Source organism: Nuphar pumila, chromosome 5 (assembly GCF_984573655.1).
Source record: "Nuphar pumila chromosome 5, dmNupPumi1.hap1.1, whole genome shotgun sequence".
NCBI classification, from domain to species: domain Eukaryota; kingdom Viridiplantae; phylum Streptophyta; class Magnoliopsida; order Nymphaeales; family Nymphaeaceae; genus Nuphar; species Nuphar pumila.
The window spans coordinates 94636122-94655861 of NC_143253.1; the positions used below are offsets into that span (position 1 = coordinate 94636122).

General features: G+C 38.3%; 1 protein-coding gene across 1 annotated transcript; it reads left to right on the forward strand.

The window, feature by feature from the left end:
• The first annotated feature begins 8165 nt into the window (after positions 1-8165).
• Positions 8166-8670, forward strand: LOC149837843 (uncharacterized). Its single transcript, XM_090008136.1, has 3 exons — positions 8166-8221; positions 8307-8387; positions 8499-8670. Exons 1-3 carry the CDS (start codon positions 8166-8168, stop codon positions 8668-8670), a joined length of 309 nt encoding a protein of 102 aa, XP_089864262.1.
• The last annotated feature ends 11070 nt before the right edge of the window (positions 8671-19740 follow it).

Sequence of the window (19740 nt, forward strand, 5' to 3'; positions counted from 1 at the left end):
GGTTCAGACCAGATTTGTTATCAGACCAATGAGGTCTGGTCTGGAGGACCAGACCTGTGTGTTTTTGCCCTGGCCCTTGAGGCAGGGTGTTGCCGGGTGTTAGCCCTGCCCGAGCACACTAGCATTTGGGTGTCTTTGTTGGCTGTCAACATTGGCAGTTTCCTGGTCTAACTATAAGGTTCAGACCAAGGTTGTGGATCTGCTTGGGGGTCTAGTCTAAAGGACCAGACCGCAACCCATTGGGTTGTTTTGGTCGTTTTGAGGAACCGGGTGATGGCGTACCCCGGGCGGCCTCACAGAGCCTTCAAAGTGTGCTCCCTATACTGTATGACACACTAGGCTGAACCTAGTGGTCTGGTGCGACCCAAGGTTCCAACCACCTCGACAACAGGTTAAGTGTTAGTTCGGGGTTTAGGAGGAAAGAAGAGAGATCCGCACGTATATGCATAGTTAAGCGAAAGAAGCTCGTGTTCAAGCATTGCCTCGAACCTTGAGCTTACTAATTTTCGTGGGTACGGGTTTGTTGTCCGATAGCCCCATTTAGTCCTTGGCAGCATAGTAGGTGTGTGTTCGGAGTGGCCTCGGGGTCACAAAGGGGTGTCTCAAGCACTTTGGCACCCTATGCCTTGATTTTGGCACATTCGAGTGAGTGAATGATGAGTGAACGCATTCGGATTTTTAGTGGGCTCTTCGCTGCCTTGTTTTAGATGGACTCGAGGAGTGACTCAGTATGTGGTGCTATGCCACCGATTCGTATGATTTTTTTACCGATTAAGGTTTTGGTCATCTTATAAAAAACCATCATTTTTGTGACGGTTGTCTTCGTATAGTACAACAACCCATATCGGGGTAATGCCAATGTAATTCTCATTAGATGGAAATATTCCAGATTTCATACTTGACACGTAAGTGTGTCAAAACCTAGCAATGTATAAGCATACAGTTGTCCTTCGTGACGTATTTGCATCGTTCCTCCCGCAAGTGCAGCGATCTACCTTGGAAATGCAAATGTAATTCCCATACGTATGAGAATATCTTAGATTTCAATCTCAACATATAAGTGTACCAAAATCGTGAGTCTTCTCTATAAGAGTGGCCTCATGTTACGTGAAACACCAAATAAAGACTTTTGAAGTTCTGATCTGTTGAAATTATAATTGAGAAACTTGCAATAATTGTTTCAACAAGTTGTACTTGAAATGATGTCTACATTCTTGAGAAACTTGCAATAATTGTTTCAACATGTTGTACTTGAAATGATGTTTACATTCTTGAATTTGCATATCTCTTGAAATTGTGGTATTATACACTCACTCGCACATTCTCATGTAACTGAAGTGTGTTTCCTAAGATATGCATATGTATCCATGCCACTGTTTGTTTATAATTGTGCGGATAACTTGAGATCATGGGATTCTTAGCTCGCACTCGCACATAGCACATCTTCACACTTATACTACTTTTTATGTACCTCAAAAGGGTACACTTTGGTCTCGTGTTTGAGACATAGATGAGTGCACAAGGTGCACAATACACTCAGATGTGCAGAATGATCACAAAAAAAAAAACTTAAACACCATAGGGTTTGATAAACACACTGTTGTGGTTGTTAGACTCAGTTGGAGTCTTTGGGCGATGGCCCCTTGTGTCGTGAGTGAGCTCACGTATGTCTATACCCTAGTAATAAAAAAGATTAAATGGTGTTATGATCGCTTTCACGAGCGATGTGCTCTTGTTAGCCGCATGAGACTGAGCACGTGAATAGGCAGACTAAGTCCTCGTTTGCGTACCCGCAGGGACCACGAGGCATAAATGCCTCGAAAGGAGGCGTGACTTGATAGATGAGCCTAAGAAAGATAAATCTGTTGTGCCCCATTCACAAAATCGTTCACCTTAGAGAGGGTTGATGGTACAACCCTGAGTGACTAGTCGTTACTACGACACGTGTTTTGACAGGACTTGTAGCATTCTTTGACCTCCAGTCACTCAGAGTTAGGGAGGTCGAGGTGATCTTTTAAGAGTACCTCACTACTGCACTAGAATGGATTGCAATCCTTACCTATACGAGAGTTTCTCTCAGCTGTGTGCTGCTCGCATGGGGTTTACTCGGTCTGTAGCATCCCCGGTTACCACATTAGAAATTTAATAACAAACGTCGGGTGCATGACTCACAGAATGTGAGGTTCCTTCGCGTACCCAAAGGAGTAATCAGAAGAACTTAATTACTAACCAATCACAACTGACGTGCTTTAGTAGTTCCTTACTTCTCTGCTTACTGCACTTGTTTTGTTTCTTTACTGTTCCTTAGCTACTGGTGGTTAGAAGTTGCTCAGTTTCCTATTCGCTGCTTTAGCTTGTTTGCACTTGTTACACGTGCACTTACTCGACACAGGCACATGTATACATTGTATCACATTTTCCATGTTATATACATGCTTCTTCCTTGAGAAATAGAGATATGATGTTGTTATTCTTCACCACCTTGCAAGAGTGTTGACCCCATTTTATGGGGATGCAGGTGACAAATAGGTACAACAGTGATGCGATGGCACACGATGGAGGCTTGGGGACCCACACTTATCTGTTGATCATGCTTCTGTTCGGTTTTGGGTTTTGAGGGGATAATCTCTCTTTTTTGAGAGACTGATAGGTTGTCGTACTCTTGTCTCATTTTGTAATTAAACGTTGGGTTGTATATTTCAAAACTTGTTGGATATGCTTACTTATCTGTGGCCCACTCAGACTTGCGGCTTTGTTACTTAGTTACCCCTTTTTTCTTGCTTTTCGCTGCTTATCATAAAACCATTTCAAAAAAAAAATCCTCAAAAATTCAAAGGATTTTTTTAAGGTCGGGGTTTGGGGCACCACAATACCACAACTCTGTAGAGTTAGGGATGCATGCTTGATTTTTTGCTGATGATTTTGGTTTGGCGTAGGCCAAGACCTAGGACCATGGGTCTGTTCTCCCAGCCGCTACACTGCAGGATTGAATCGCTTAGAAAAAAACTAGTTAAGTCATAGGAGGGCAATAAAAAATACATAGAATAATAAATACTCCTATGGTTGTTTTTGGATGTCTATACCCACTTTTCTAGTAGATGAGTTTGAATAAGAAAGAGAAACAATTAATTAGATTTTTAGAATAACTGTTTTCATATGCATAATTATATATTGTGAACATGTAGAGACTTTTAAAATTTTGCTTGATTATTACATGTGAATGAAAAAGACATGCTTATGATTGGTCATGTGATTTGACCTGTTGTTACAAGCCAAAGGCTTGGTTGATGCACGTGAGGTGCTTGTGTGTGTGAGGCACACGGGAAGGGTCAAGATAGGACTTGTTCCATTATTATATTTGAATGTAAAAATTTTGATGAATGACATGTGAATTTTGTAATTGAAATACTGCATGCCTTAGTCATAAGTTGGACATGAGCATATTTTCTCTTGAGCATACAGAAAGTGAATGATGGCATTGCCTGATACATTGCATTTCTACTCCACTTTGTTAGTTTCATACATTTATGCAAATGATTATCATGTATATGAATGATTATAAAATTGAATGTCATGAATTAAAATGAGAATGATTTTGAGTTTTAATGCATACAATTGATGTAATTATGAATGCCATGAAATGAATGATGATTTATGCACTTGAATATTATGTTGTTATTATGATGTGGATTCCCTTGACTCTCATTTCTAAAATAATGGGAATTACACTTTATTGCATCATTTCAACTTAGAATTGCAATCTTCAAGTTTAGATTTGGCTTTCTATGGGCATGTGGTTGATGCCCTACAATATTTACAGATAACCTCATGGAGGATTGAAACGAAGCGCAAGTTGCTGCGTGGCTGAAGGCTCCACTCTTACCTACTACGATTTTTAGAGGGATCAGGCAAAAGTTTGAGATAGTTAAAAAATTGTGTATATTTTACTTTTTGTTTGAATCCTTACATTTAAAGAAGTGTAATATTTTGGTATGATAACATTTTTAAATTCTGTCATTTCATTTCTATTATGTTCTTGCATATGGTTTAGAACTTTAAATTTTTATGTAACTCCTCAATTATCTTAAATTTTGATATATTTTCTCTTCCGTATTTCCTTTTTTTACATATGAGAAGCTCTTAGAGTAATAGTTTAAATCAAGTTGTGTCTATGGATGATTCTGCACTGGATTTGATATTGGGAGGCTAATATACACTCATGCTTGCACTCATGTGAACCGTCTAGTATTTGGAACAGTTGGAATGTGGCCTTAGATGAATTTGTTAGCATATTACTTTTGGGGACTATGTGAATTATTTATATAAATAAAAAGTTTTAAATTTTTCTAAAAATTTGGGGTTTGAGAAAGTTTTAAAAAGGTTGAATTTTTTAGGGGCATTACAATCAGTTTCTAAGCAAGGGTAAAAGTGACATCAAGTCGTGAACAAGACTATCTTCGCAGGTATGGTATCTGTTATGTGGATATTGTAGATATGCACATATGTGATATGTTGTTCTATATGTTGTGAAAACATGTGATGTATGCTGAAAAACCTAGAAATATGCTAGACTCAATATTACGTTGTGTGTGGTTGCTTGTCTATCCAGATGGCTTAGGCAGGGCCAGTAATGACCTCATGGACACTCTGGCCACTGTGGTTGGGGTGGTGCAGAGGCAATCGACAGCTATGGATGCCATGGGGGACAATTTACCGAATTTGGCAGATCATCGACAGAGCACAAAAGGAGAGGTCAGATATAAGAAGTTTATGGACATGGATCCTCCAGAGTTCAAGAGCAGAGTAGACCCTATTGCAGTCGAGAACTGGATTACGGAGATAAAAAGGATCTTCCATGTTCTTCGTGTTCCCAATGATCGGAAGGTGAATTTTGCCACATATCGATTGAAGAAACAAGCCTTGCAATGGTGGGAGAAAGTCCATCAAGTGAAGTTTGAGAGCAAACCCATCGCTTGAGTGCAGTTCATAGATATATTTTTTGTGGCCTACTTCCCAAAGCACGAGAAGGCCAAGAAGATGTAGGAATTTCTGGAGCTCCAACAGGGAGCTATGTCCTTGCCCGATTACATCTTCAAATTCAGGGAGTTATAACACTTTTGCCCTCACGTGTATGTCACTGATGAGGAGAGAGCAACGAAGTTTACACGAGAATTGAAGTATGTACTTCAAACCAAGGCACTTATCAGAGGACCTGAGACCCTCGCTAAGGCCATTGAGGTGGTTGCTATGCTTAAGAAGGATTGGGTAGCCAATTCGGAGGTACAGAACAGAGCAGTGAGACAAAAGCCTGGAGGAGGACAATTTTATCAAAAGAGGAAATTTCATGGCAAGCCGAGGTTCACACCACCTGCAAAGAAGCCGTTTGTGAAAGCTAGAGGACAACAACAACATCGACAGACTCAGAGGCAATCAGTTAGTGACGAGAGGTGTGGTAGATGCTCTCGTATTCATGTGGGCAAGTTGTGCCTCGCAACTTCAGCCACTTGCCATTATTGTGGAAAGGGTGGATATTTCATTCATAACTTCTTTAAGAAGCAGAATGATGAGAGGAGAGCAGTTGAGCAGGTAGCAAAAGGGAAGTAGCATCAGCATCAGGGAGAGCAACAGAAGGTAGCAGACCGTATTTATGCAGCATCTGGGAGTGCCCAACAGGATAGTGATTTGATCCAAGGTAGTATTTTGGTTGCAGATCGAGCTGCTCTGGTATTATTCGATAGTGGAGCTACACATTCTTTTATTGCCGCTCATTTTGCTTGTGCTTATTATTTACCTTATTTGTTAATTGAGTTGGGTGAGCAAAATCTGCCTGCCAATCTAGTTGTACTTGACATAATGACATTTAATGTTATTCTGGGCATGGATTGGCTCTACGAGCACTATGTCGTTATCCGTTGTTGTGAAGGCACAATAGTCTTATCATGATCTAATTGTCCCAAGATTGCTTATCGTGTGTTTAGACCTTTTTGGGGACATCGTGTTATTTCATTTCTGAAGGCTCAAAGGTATGTGAGCAGAGGAGATATTTATTTTCTTGTGTGCTTGACTTCTGAGGAGCCTAAGGTTGCATCTTTGGAGGAGTTTGGAGGTAGTGCGTAACTATCTAAATGTTTTTTCGGATGAATTATCGGGACTTCCTCAACTTCGTGATGTTGAGTTTGGTATTGAGCTTTTTACCGGGGACTGCTCCAGTCTCCAAGGCTCCATATCGTATGGCGCCAACTAAGTTGGAGGAGCTAAAAAAGCAACTCCAAGAGCTTTTAGAGCGCAGATTTATTCGATCGAGCGTGTCACCTTGGGGAGTGCCCGTTCTCTTCGTAAAGAAGAAGAATGGATCTATGAGGTTATGCATTGATTATCGAATGTTTAACTAGGTTACCATTAAGAACAAATATTCATTACCCTGTATCGAAGACCTCTTCGATCAATTGCAAAAGGCAAAGGTAAAGATTACTTTATAACTATGTGTGTATGATTGTAGTGTTGCTTGTTTGTGTGATCATTGTTATAATATATGTGTTACTTGTACTTTTGCATAGGCCTTCTCAAAGATTGATTTGAGATCTGGGTATCATCAGCTGCGAATTAAGGTAGAAGATATATCTAAGACTGTGTTTCACACTCGTTATGGACATTATGAGTTTGTGGTGATGTCATTTGAACTCACAAATGCTCTAGCCACGTTTATGGATATAATGAATCACATTTTTCAACCATTCCTAGATTCTTTTGTGATCGTGTTTATCGATGACATCTTGATCTATTTCGAGAATGAGGTTCAGTATCAAGAGCATCTACATGTTGTTTTGGGGATTCTTAGGGAGCATCAACTCTATGCTAAGTTTTCCAAATACGAGTTTTGGCTCAAGCAAGTCTCCTTCCTTGGCCATGTGATTTTTGTAGATGGCGTGGTCGTGGACCCCACCAAAGTTGAGGCAGTGTTAGATTGGCAACAACTGCAAAATGTTTGAGATATTAGGAGTTTCCTTGGTCTAGTGGGTTATTACCGTCACTTTTCTCAAGACTTCTCTCGTATTGCTTTGCCAATGATGAAACTTCTGAGGAAGTCAAGTTCGAATGGTCAGATAAGTGTGAAGAGAGCTTTCAGATGCTTAAGTAGAAGTTCACTTCAGCTCCAGTTTTGTCTTTGCCATCAGGCAGTGGTGGCAGAAAGACTAGTGGTGTTCTATCTAGTTGCCTTAGTGGAGGATAGAAGCTACTAAAGGATTTTATTGCGTGGAGGTCATTTGTTGTGGGCCAGGGCACGATTAAGCTTGCTAGCCTAGTTGTGCAACCAGATATCTTCAACAGAATCATCGTAGCACAAAAGAAGGACCCTCAGTTTGAGAGACTAAAGGCCCTTACCATGGTGAGCAATACCTCTTTTCACCTTGAAGAGGATGGAGGTATCAGTATGAGAGACCGTATTTGGTTACCCAGCGATCTTGATTTGAGGTGTGAGCTCCTTGATGAGGCTCACAAATCCTGATATACCATTCATCCTGGCACAACCAAGATATTTAAGAACCTTTAGAAGAAGTATTGGTGGAATGGCATGAAGAAAAATGTTGCAACTTATGTTTCGAAGTGTTTGACTTGCCAGCAAGTCAAGATCGAGCATCAGAGACCTGGTGGTCTATTGCAGCCTATAAAGATTCCGCAGTGGAAATGGGAAGAGATCACTATAGATTTGGTCATGGGACTACCCAAGACTCATCGTCAACACGATGCCATTTGGGTAATCGTTGATAGATTGACCAAGTCAGTGCATTTCTTGCCTATTCGTGTGACTCAGACTCCTGAGAGTCTTGCAAATCTATATATTAAGGAGGTAGTTCGCTTGCATGGCGTGCCTATATTGATCATATCTTATCGTGATACTCATTTTACCTCATGTTTTTTTGGTCAGTTTCAGCAAACTTTGGGTGCGAGGTTGAAGTTTAGCACAACGTTTCACCCTCAGATGGATGGTCAATCTAAGCAGACCATTCAGACCCTCAAGGATATGCTTTGGGCATGCACTTTAGATTAAAGAGGTGATTGAGATAGTCACGTGATTCTCGCAGAGTTCGCATACAACAATAGTTATCATGCGAGCATTGGCATGGCACACTATAGAAGGCCATGTAGATTGGTTTACTGGGATGATGTCGACAACCACAGTGTGGAGTCGCCTATGGCAGTTCAGCAATATACAAATCAGGTACAGATTATTCATGATCGTTTGCGCACAACACATAGTCGTCAAAAGAGCTACGCGGATCATCGACATAGGGACTTACTTTCAGGGTAGACGACCTCATGTTCGTCAAGATCTCTCCTACCCAGAGCATTTTTTGTTTTGGCAAGAAGGGTAAACTCAATCCAAGGTATGTTGGTCGTTTTAAGGTTTTAGAAAGGATTGACAGGGCAGCCTATCGTGTGGAGCTACCACCGTAGTACTCGCAGATTCATGATGTTTTTCATGTGTTCATGTTCAGGAAGTATGCTGAGAGGCCAATTCAAATTGTTGAGAAGAAGGAACAAGTTCTGCAAACCAGGACCATTCCTTTTGTCAAGGTACTTTGGCATCATCACGACATCGAGGAGTGCACTTGGAAACCCGAAGCGGGTATGCGTGAGAAGTACCCTCAGTTATTTGTATCCGAGTGAAAATTTTGAGGATGAAATTTCTTTTAAGGGGGGTAGGATGTAAAACCTGTAATTTTTAAGAGAAAATAAATAAAGAAATTACTTTAATTTGAATTAAAAATGTGTTTTTATCTTTTATTGTCAATTTTGCATGTTTTATATGCTTAATTTTGTCTTTCTGACAAAGAAGGGTAAAAATGGTTATTTCAACCATTGCTATAAATAAAATGTTAATAAAATATTCAAGTTAATCATTTTAATAAATCACAAACTCAATTAAGCAATGTGGAGGTGCTTCGAACATAATGGGACATATTCTAATGGTTCTCATAATGATTTAGTAAAAAGGGCATTTTAGTCATAAAAATTATTTCAAAAATGTTTTAATGGAATAAAGTATTATCTTTAAAATAATTTTTTTTGTCTAAAATAGGATTATTAGCCACCAAATAATTTCATCCTAGTGATTAGTTAGTTTTATTTTAACCATTTCATTAAAAAAAATAGTTTTAACTTACAAACTTTGTTTTTTTTTCATGTATTTCTTTTAGTTCCTCGAGTCGAGCACGAACCGAACTAGATGACACCCTCGTAAAACCCACGCAAAACCCTAACCCTTAACCTAACTTCATTTTTTTGTTTTGTTTCATTCCTTTTTCCCTCACACAATCGAGCACCCTCTTCTTCTTCCTTCCCCATCCACGGTCTCGCCAGAGCAACGTCGTCGCCCACCTCCCAGCTGACCACTCTGCACCGCCGTTGTGACCACCACTGCCTCCTCCTCTTTCCTTTTCCATTCAAAGACTTGCCAGAGTCGCGCTGCCATCGACACCTCTGCCAGCCGACGACCTCCTCCTCATTCCTCTTTTCTTCTCCTTCCCTTCCCTCTTCTTCTCCCATTTTCTTTCCTGTTGTCGTTCCTACGTTTCCCCTCCGCCCGAGCATCGACCAGAGGCTGCCACCACCCATTTTTGTTGGTCTTCCATCCCGTAGTTACTCTCTGTGTTACCTTCCACCGCAATCCTCGTCGGATCTTCGGTCCACATCTCGACGTCAATAGGGTAACCCCTTGTTCTTCCTATTACTTTGTTTGTTTGTTTTCTATTTTCGGGTTGGGATTACTCGAGTTGTAACTCTGGGTGTTGAGGCATTGAACCTGAAGCTGTAATGTTGTTCTTTCTTTTAAGGTATTCATTTTTTTTCTGATAGAGTTAGGTGCTTGGGGGTTTTCGACATTTTATTGCAATTATGTGGGATTCCTTTTTGTTTATTTGGTTGAAGCCAGGGTTTGGTATTCACGCTTTGCTTTTATTGTTGTAATCCCTATCATGTTTTCGGGATGATTCAAGTTTTGTGGGACTTACAAGTGGGCTCAACGTGTTAAAGTTTTGTCAAATGCCATTGTTCAGATCTGTGCAATTAGCATATGGTATTACCTTCAATTTTTTTATATATACTGTGAATTAGGAAGAGAATTGTTATCGGCACTGCTGTTTAGTTTCTTTAACCCTCTTTTGATTTTGTTTTTGCTTTTGTTTTTTGGCAAATGCCTCATTTGCTCGTCGATTCCCAACATTGGGAATTATGCAGGGCTGCTGTTACGTGACAACTGGTGTCCCCTATGTGTACGAGTATTCTTTCCATGTATATTCCATGTTTTGGTTTCGTTTCGCAAGAGGATATAAATTTTTTTGCCTCTACATAAAGTACCTTGATGTTTGTGCCATCACTGGATGATGCACGGGGCAGTGTGCAGGGTGTGGTATGTTGTCCAAACTTGTTTTGGGACTTGTTAGTATGTCGCTTCAAGGTTTTTGCAAGTTGGGTTACCGAATATCATGTGGATTTTTATCACTCGTGAGCGAAAGCGTATTTAGAATTTATCATTTGTGTGTGCAGCGATAGCGCTCTCTCTTTGTGTGAGGGACGAGTAGGTCGTGTTGTGCAACAGTTGCACTGGACTTTCAGGATCCCGAGTTTCATTTTACGTTTCGTCGCATCGAAAAGGTAAGATTCCTAAACTAAAATTTTAGAATGTTATTCATGTTGTATGATACAATCTAAAAGTTAGTTAATATGTACATCGAGTTCGTAGCACAGCCACATTGCTAGCAAATGATTAGAAATGTATTGTATTGTCTGTATATTTTTGCCTTGCAGGTGCGTAGCTGAGCCAATTACGTGATGCTTAACACTAAGCATCGCAAGCAGCTAAAAATGTCATGCAAAAAGAAACTAGAAAAAATGTTAATGCAAAAGCATGCAAATCGGATAACTAACCATGGTAAGTAAGTGGTGCAAGCACATTACATGTTAATTACTTTTTTGAATGCAACACTCTCTTGCTAGCACACTCACTTAGTTGTGGATATCTAGGACTATTGACAAATGTAGTTTGGAGACCATGCTGGACACGATTGTAGTTAGAGGGATATTTGAGTGTGTTTGTTGCAGGTACATGTTTGACATTGTTATGAAATGAATGGTTGAATGTATTGTTTTACTTGAATTGAATGCATCAAATGCTTGCATGCCATTATTTTTTTATTGAGCTTGCCATGCATGTGAAATTTGTATCAATAAAACATGCCTAAAATGAATGTATCTTGCTTGTGATGATGATTACATTTTTTTGTATATCCTATTAATGTATGCAAGTATGATGTAATGTATTTTGCACATAAAATAGTAGAATTATCTATACATGCATAATAACTCATGTGAGTGTATCTTGGGTTCAACATGTTGAGATTAAATCATGCATGAAATCCTGTTAGAATTAAATTATGCATGTGAGCATGTATAGTTGAATCATAACATGATAGGGTCATGCATGAAAGTGAATGCAAATTTGTTATGAACATGCATGAGAGTATGTAAAATTGAATTATGCAAGTGGCATAGATTTTGATATCATGCATGAGTGCATATAAATTTGAATTATGCAAGTGTCATACACTTTGATATCATGCACGAGAGCATGTAAGTTTAAGTTATGCAAGTGACATAGACTTTTGAATTCATGCATGAGGGCATGAGAGGGTTATCTTGTGAGAATATAATGTTTGGCTCTGACCTATGACTTAATAATAAAGATAACCCCAGACCATGGGTTCACTTAAGGTGCCAGCAAGGCTGGTCCCTCTAAGATGGCTAGATTTGTTTTGATCTTGTATCCTCTCAGGAAAGGAAAGGGCAGTATAAGCCTCGTGAGACATGTTGTATTTCATGGGCTAAAGGAGTCTCTTGTCTCCATCCCACGGAGGTTAGGGTACAAGTCTACCAGTGAGTCCTAGGTGGTAGTACCACAACTCTATAGAGTTAGAGATGCATGCTCGATTTTTCACCGACAATTTTAGTTTAGCGTAGGCCAAGACCTGGGACCATGGGTCTGTTCTCCTAGCCGCTGCACTGCATGATTGAATCGCTCGGAAAAAAACCAGTTAAGCCATAGGAGGGCAATAAAAAATATATAATATAATGAATACTCTTATGGTTGTTTTTGGATGTCTATACCCTCTTTTGTAGTAGATGAATTGGAATAAGTAAAAAAAATAATTAATTAGATTTTTAGGATAACTGTTTTCATATGCATAATCATATATTGTGAACATGTAGAGACTTTTAAGATTTTGCATGAATATTGCATATGAATTTTGTTACTTGTGAATGAAAAAGACATGCTTATGATTGGTCATATGATTTGACCTGTTGTTGAAAGCCAAGGGCTTGGTTGATGCTCGTGAGGTGCTTGTGTGTGTGAGGCACACGGGAAGGGTCAAGATCTGACTTGTTCTATTATTATATTTGAATGCAAATATTTTGATGAATGACATGTGAATTTGTAATTGAAATACTGCATGCCTTAGTCATAAGTTGGACATGAGCATGTTTTCTCTTGAGCATAGAGAAAGTGAATGATGGCATTGCTTGATATATTGTATTTCTACTCCACTTTAGAGTATGCTATGACTTGTTAGTTTCATATACATTTATGCAAATGATTATCATGTATATGAATGGTTATGAAATTGAATGTCATAAATTAAAATGAGAATGATTTTGAGTTTTCATGCATACAAGTGATGTAATTATGAATGCCATTAAATGAATGATGATTTATGTATTTGAATATCATGTTCTTATTATGATGTGGATTCCTTTGACTCTCATTTCTAAAATGATGAGAATTACACTTTATTGCATCATTTCAACTTGAATTGCATTCTTCAAGTTTAGTTTTGGTTTTCTAGGGGCATGTGGTTGATGGCCTACAATATTTATAGATAACCTCATGGAGGATTTAAGCGAAGCGCAGGTTGCTACGTGGCTGAAGGCTCCACTCTTACCTACTACGATTTTTGGAGGGATCAGACAAAAGTTTGAGATAGTTAAAAACTTTTGTATATTTTACTTTTTGTCTGAATCCTTATATTTAAAAAAAGTGTAATATTTTGGATTGAAGACATTTTTAAATTCTTTTATTTTATTTTTATTATGTTGTTGGATATGGTTTAGAACTTTAAATTTTTATATAACTTCTCAATTATCTTAAATCTTGATACATTTTGTCTTCTGTATTTCCTTTTTCACATATGAGAAGCTCTTAGAGTAATAGTCTCAATCAAATTGTGTCTATAGATGATTCTGTACTGGATCTGATACTGGAAGGCTAATATACACTCGTGCTTGCGCTCATGTGGGCCATCTAGTATTTAAAACGGTTGAAATGTGGCCTTTGATGAACTTGTTGACATATTACTTTCGGACACCATGTGAATTGTTTATATAAATAAAAAGTTTTAAATTTTTCTAAAAATTTAGGGTTTGGGAAAGTTTTAAAAAGGTTGAATTTTTAAGGGCCATTTGTGAACACCCCAATTTTTTCAAAATTTTGTAAAATTTCCCCTTTTACCCCTGGCCCCCATTTTTCTAAATAAATTGAGTTAGTTTCAATCTAAATTCCAGTTTATCTCTCGAATTTTACTGGAATCAAATCCATTCTCTATATCTGGCTCACTTTCGGATCCGGATCCAGTATCAAAATCCAAATCTGAGCCTTGTTATCCAATTTTCAAACCAAAATTACAAAAATACCAAAAATAATTTCTGAATGGCTCAGACAGTTCATCCAGTATCCATTTGGATCCATTATTCTGTAACTCTCGATTCAAGATCCAAAAAATCGAATATTTTCTCAAAGCTCCGGATCCAGACCCATTTTCTGAAGAAATTCTCAAAGTTTAACCCTGAATTCTCAGAAAACCCCTCTTTTGTAAATATTTTTAAAATTTACAAAAATAATTTAAAATCCCTTGTTTTCCCATAGTTTTAGAGTTTCTATTTCATAAAGGAAAAAAATGTAGAAAATACAAAGAAAAGAACAAAAAAATGAAAAAAATAAAAAATAAAAATCGAAAAATGCCTTTAAACCACGCTTTTTGAAAAGAACTTGTAAAGGAGCCTCCTTTTGAAAATTTCAAAAAATATAAAAAGCCACTGTTTTGAAAAACTTCAAAATAGAGGGGGACCCAATTTGTAAAATGCCTAACAGCCTCTCATTATAAAGAGAGACCGCAAGGGGCATCGATCGACATCCATTCTTCTACCTCTCCATTTCACGCCTTCTTCTCCTTCGCTCTTCCTTCTCTTTGCTGTTATATTTCAGATTTATCTTCTGCATTATTTTTAATCGTCACAGTTTGTTTATGTTTTCTTTAATATCGTATTGTGCATCAACAGAAGGGATATACAAATGAAGTCATTATCTATCTTGAGACATATATCTCCATGGCCCAACATAAACCCCAATGTTTCCTTCACCACCTGTACAACCACTGTTGTACTCCCGTTCCCTGTGCATCTCCTAGCATCCCCTCCAACTCCATGTTACCATCTACAACACTAGCTGCATCCACCCTGCGGCCTCACTCTTCCAAACCCTCGTTGGTCATCACCATACTGTACCTGCTGCCATTCATCTTCACAACTACCCTTAGCCATCCTCAACAACATTTTTCTTCAACTTTTCTTTTTCTGCTACCCACACCATTATCCTCACCATCTAGCACCAGTCACTGTTGCATTTATCACTCAATGCATTTCACTACCACTGCTGCCATTTTCGCACCAACTACAACCTCCCTTGCACTCCAGCTGCCTTCACTTGGCAATGGCTAGTAGTTTCACAATCATTTGTGCACAAGCTTCAGCACTTACCAACACAGCTCCTTTGCATCTCAACATCCATTCCACCATTTAGCACAATGCATATATATATATATATATATATTCCAAGGTACATCTTTTTCCATCAAGTGATGCATCAAATCCTTCATTAGTGCAGAGCAGATGCATAAAACATTCCATCATCTTGCATCTCAAATACAATGTGATATTTTCTTTCCATATGCATCTTTTACCTTGTGCTAAACTCAATTTTTGCAGGAAATATATAAAGAATGTTATTTTCCTTTTGAGATTAGAAATTTTGTAATTTTAATTTCATTCAATGATGTAATAGTTAGATATCAATGAGAATTCTTTACTTTTCAGTATTAGAATAGAATGTATGAGCATGTAAATTTCATAAATTACCTGTTTCATATCATTTTTCTCTTTTATTTCAAAAATTCACGAATGCAAACACGAATGACACGTGCACCATTTTAATAAAGGGTAATTGATCATAAGTAGACGATTCACATTTATGGCCATAGTCAAAATGCGAACAATACTTAGGATTTTTATCTTTTATGGAATAATATGAGATTCACACTTGGGTCTCTTTTTGAAAATCACATATTTTCTGAAATTTTCTTCCTTTATCAGAATTTGACATGTAAATTAGCTTAAAATATATTCATAGCCATAGTCAGGATATATTGAGGGTTAATTTCATTTCAAATCCTATAAAGGTACCAAAAATATATTTTATCCTTTATCTGAATTTAAATACATATTATATTATAACACATCTATGACCATAGTCATGAATGTATTATAATACTAATCTTATTTTAATTCTTCTAAAGAATGAAATATGCTTTTCAAAATCAATTTTCAAACTTTTTTTTTTCAAAGCAATCATCATTTAGGATAGAATTGCATTCTTTTTCATATTATTTCAAAAATCCAAGTGTTTTTGAGATAATTCTTCAAATATCTTCCACTTTTTAAATCAATCTTCAATTCTTATTTATAAATTCAAATTCAACTTCCTATTCTCAATTCTATTTCAAAATTCAAACTTCAAAATCCCAGTTTCAAGTTCAATTCAAACTTTGGAATTCCCATATTCGTCTCCTGATTTCAAAAATTCAAGCTTAAAATTAAAGTTTATTCTTTATTTCAAAATCTTCAAGTTCTATCTAAGATTGAGTCTTGATTCTCAATCCAATTCATTTATCTAAAATTAAAGTTTTGAGATTGATTCTGAATCTCAAAAAATTGGTTTTCTCTAAATTCAAGGCAGATTTCATTATTAATTCAGGATTTCTCAAATCCAATTCTAAAGTCAAAGTTTTTTCGTGATTTTTCCTGAAAATGTTATTTTCTTAAGATTCATTTTCAAAAGGAATTTCTCATTTTCCTCAGGAATCAAAATTGATTTTTAGATACTTCAAAGACCATACTCTCAGGATTTCAATTTCTTAAGTTTTGAATTTCCTTCTCCAAAGGGTTTTCCTATAAATTTTCCATCATTTTCCTAAGAAAATTCTCAAAGTCCGAGTTTTCCTGACAAGTGTTTTCCTTTTCAAGTGTTCATCTTTTCTCAAGAATTCCTTCTATTTTCTCGAGATTCTCATTTCTTCATGATTTTCCAAATCTTTATAAACTTTCTTGAGATTTCAAATCTTCTTCATTTGAGTTTCCTGAGAGATTGATTTCCTGAGAAATGCTTTTCAACTCCAAATGTTTCTAAGCATTCATCATGTTTTTCCAACTTATATTTTACAAAATCTCATAGCACATGACTGAATTCTCTGTGCATTTAGGATAGAACACAATTTCGATGATTTCACTAAGTCAAGCACATTTTTGGTCCTTGGTTCGATTACCCTTATTAAAGGCGGCAGGAACAGTCGAACCTCATACCGACAGGTCGAGCCCCATCCCATGGATTTTCCCGCGATTTTCAAAATGGAGGCAAGTATTTCAAAACAAATTTCCAAAATCCGGTCAAGTTTGACTCGCGAAAACATTTTCCTCTCTCTTCCGCAGGGAAGGGAAGATGGGAAAAATTTTACGATGATAACAGGTTTGACGACCGTGATGGGACCTATATTTGTCTGATAAAAAATGTGCTTGAATTAGTTCAATTATCAAAACTGTGTTCGCAAAATGTCAGCTCTTGTTGCTTTCTGATAACATGCGAACCTAGGAGCCTAGATTTTGACCTAGCTGACATTGACTGCATATAGCTTAGACATGGTTTGGTAGGACCAGATTGAGGAGATATCTTTCATGTTCACATAGACTTAGGTCTAAACACAACTCTCCTCAATTTAGGATCTGAATGCAAATAATGTATGCTTCTTTAAAGATTTTCAAAAGTCTATCTCTTTAGGTCTTAGAGCCCTCTATTTCCTGCATGTGATCATTTTTTCAAACCTCACTTACCTACTATTACCCGGTCTTCACGTTGCTGGGCTCTCTTCCAGAACCCTAGTTCGGGACAGAGCCTCACAACTGGGCCACTTATTTGGGTTAACGCCCCCCTACCACGTACCGCGGGCCACAGTTTGGAGTATATCGGTAGGCGCTCAAGGATGTTGGAAAACCTTACCTTAGAACCAGAGTTGAAATTATATGCCACGTACCTCAGATTTCGGTTCGGGTATATCAACATAACTGGATTGGACAAAGATGATCTGGACCTAGAGTTAGGATTAGGGTCCTACAACTGTTTTCAAAATGATGCATCTAGAGTCAGCCTTCTAGGGAGTGCTGTATGTGCATAAATGTTTGTGCAGGATGTGATTGTTTGTATGTTACCTTTATTTCTCTCATATTTTTCCCAAAATATTTTCAAATACCCATATTCTCATCTTTTCCTTTATTTTCTCAAACCCTGGATGACTTTTCAAAATATCCAATTTCTTTCAAAACTCCAGGTGATTTTTCATTCTCCCGTTCTACTGGATCTCGAAATTCCAGCTGCATTTTATATCTTGCCTGCAAAATTTTCAAAATTTCCTACATTTTCTTAAATCTGATTCTGAGTCTTCTTATGTTTTCAGTCCGATGGCATCCAGTCAAGTCGATCTTATCTTTCCTGAAGGTCACATCTTCTACGAGGTGCGACAAGGTCATCCTGAACATTGAGCCCTTAGCACCGGAACTTTCATTCCCCGGTGGTACTATTTTTGGCTCAAAAGCTTTTCTCGAATGTTCCTGGACCATTTGAGCGAGTGCGGATTAGAATTGACGTCAGCAGTCGGAAAGCAGACCATCAATGGCAACCTGATCCACGCAATGGTGGAGCGATGGAATCCACGGACGTGCACCTTCTGGTTTCCGTGGGGAGAGATGACTGTTTTAATGGATGAATTTTCAGAAATTATGGGATTACCAGAACCAGCTGGTCAACCTGGAGATCCGTTAGAGCATCAATTCCTGATCAATGTCAAGGGTTTGGACCCCCGAGACTCCTTAGCTCGCATGACAGGCCGCCGATCTTGGCCTATGATCCAGTTGGACGGAAATGAATATATCAACCTTCTCGAGTTGTACCAACAATACGGGACCTTCGTTGAAGTCAGTTCGCTATCAAGGACAGCTAGAGAAAGGATGCAGAATGCAATGGTCCTATGCACTGTAGGATTAGCCCTCTTCTAAGATGTACAAAACTACATGGACATCAGAATAATTCATCTTATGAGAAGATGGGGAAGTCGACAAACCAACCGTCTCTCCATAGCCATGGCAACGCTTGCTTTCCTGTATCGGGGTCTGACCCGTTTCTCACTTGGAGAGTCTATTCTCGTCGAAGGTTGCATCTACGTGCTTCAATCCTGGTTCTTCCAGCATGTTCCAGCCCGAGCCAACTCTTTCAGATACAATGGCCAAGTGCTTCTTCCAGTGGCACAGTATCGGTCCATGATTGACAACATTCAAGAAGATGACATAGTCTGGGACTATTTTGATCGACAATTATCTCCTCCTAGATATACGTACACTTATGGCAAACGGTTCAAGTTGTTGGGACCATTCTTCTGCACTTACTACCAACCGGAGCGATGTGTTCGACAGTTCTCCCAGAGGCAGCAGTACGTTGAAGCCAAATTACTATCAAGAGCCATGGCAGAATTTGATCTCACTTCTGCACAATGGTTCAGGGCATATCATTCTGCCCGCTACAGATGAGATTCCTTTGTTTCTCTTAAAATCTTTCCTGGTCCTAGAGTATTTGCCGACTATCATGAATGGTGGCAAATTGTTTGTCCTCCACCTCTTTGTCAAGATCAATAAAAGTTCAATTTTCTCATTCCAATAAAATTTTCTCTCTCTATTGTGGTTTGACAACCTCGCCTAGGTAACAAGGCACATTTTTGTTGTTTATTTCTCTTGCAAAAAGAATGACAACACAATTGTCGTGATTCCTGCGATGACTCAATCCCTAGTAATGGGATATCTTTTTCAAATTATCTACCATATTTTCAGCAACTATTTCTTCCAAAAACCAATTCCTTCAGAATCTAATCAGGTCTTTGCCCTGCAGAGAACATCCGCAACATTTGATGGTTAGGACAAGGTCAGGAAGAAGAATCGCATCACCACAGCACTCCTCAGCCTCAGAAGGAGAAATGGATCCCCCCGGGAGTCAAGATCAGCAACAAGAGGATGATGGCATAGACCCGCAAATGTATGCCATGTTCCGAAAAATGATGAACAAGATGATGAATGAACAGCCTGGGACCAACTCAGAAAAGAATCCATTTAGAGAGAAGTTCCACGACCACAAGGATAAGAAGGCTCCAAAGAAGCAAGTTCAGCCGGAAGAGATTTCAGATGAATCAGACTCAACTGAAAACACCGATAAAGAATATGAGGTGCCTCCGGCATTTCAGAAATGAGGCCGAGAACAAA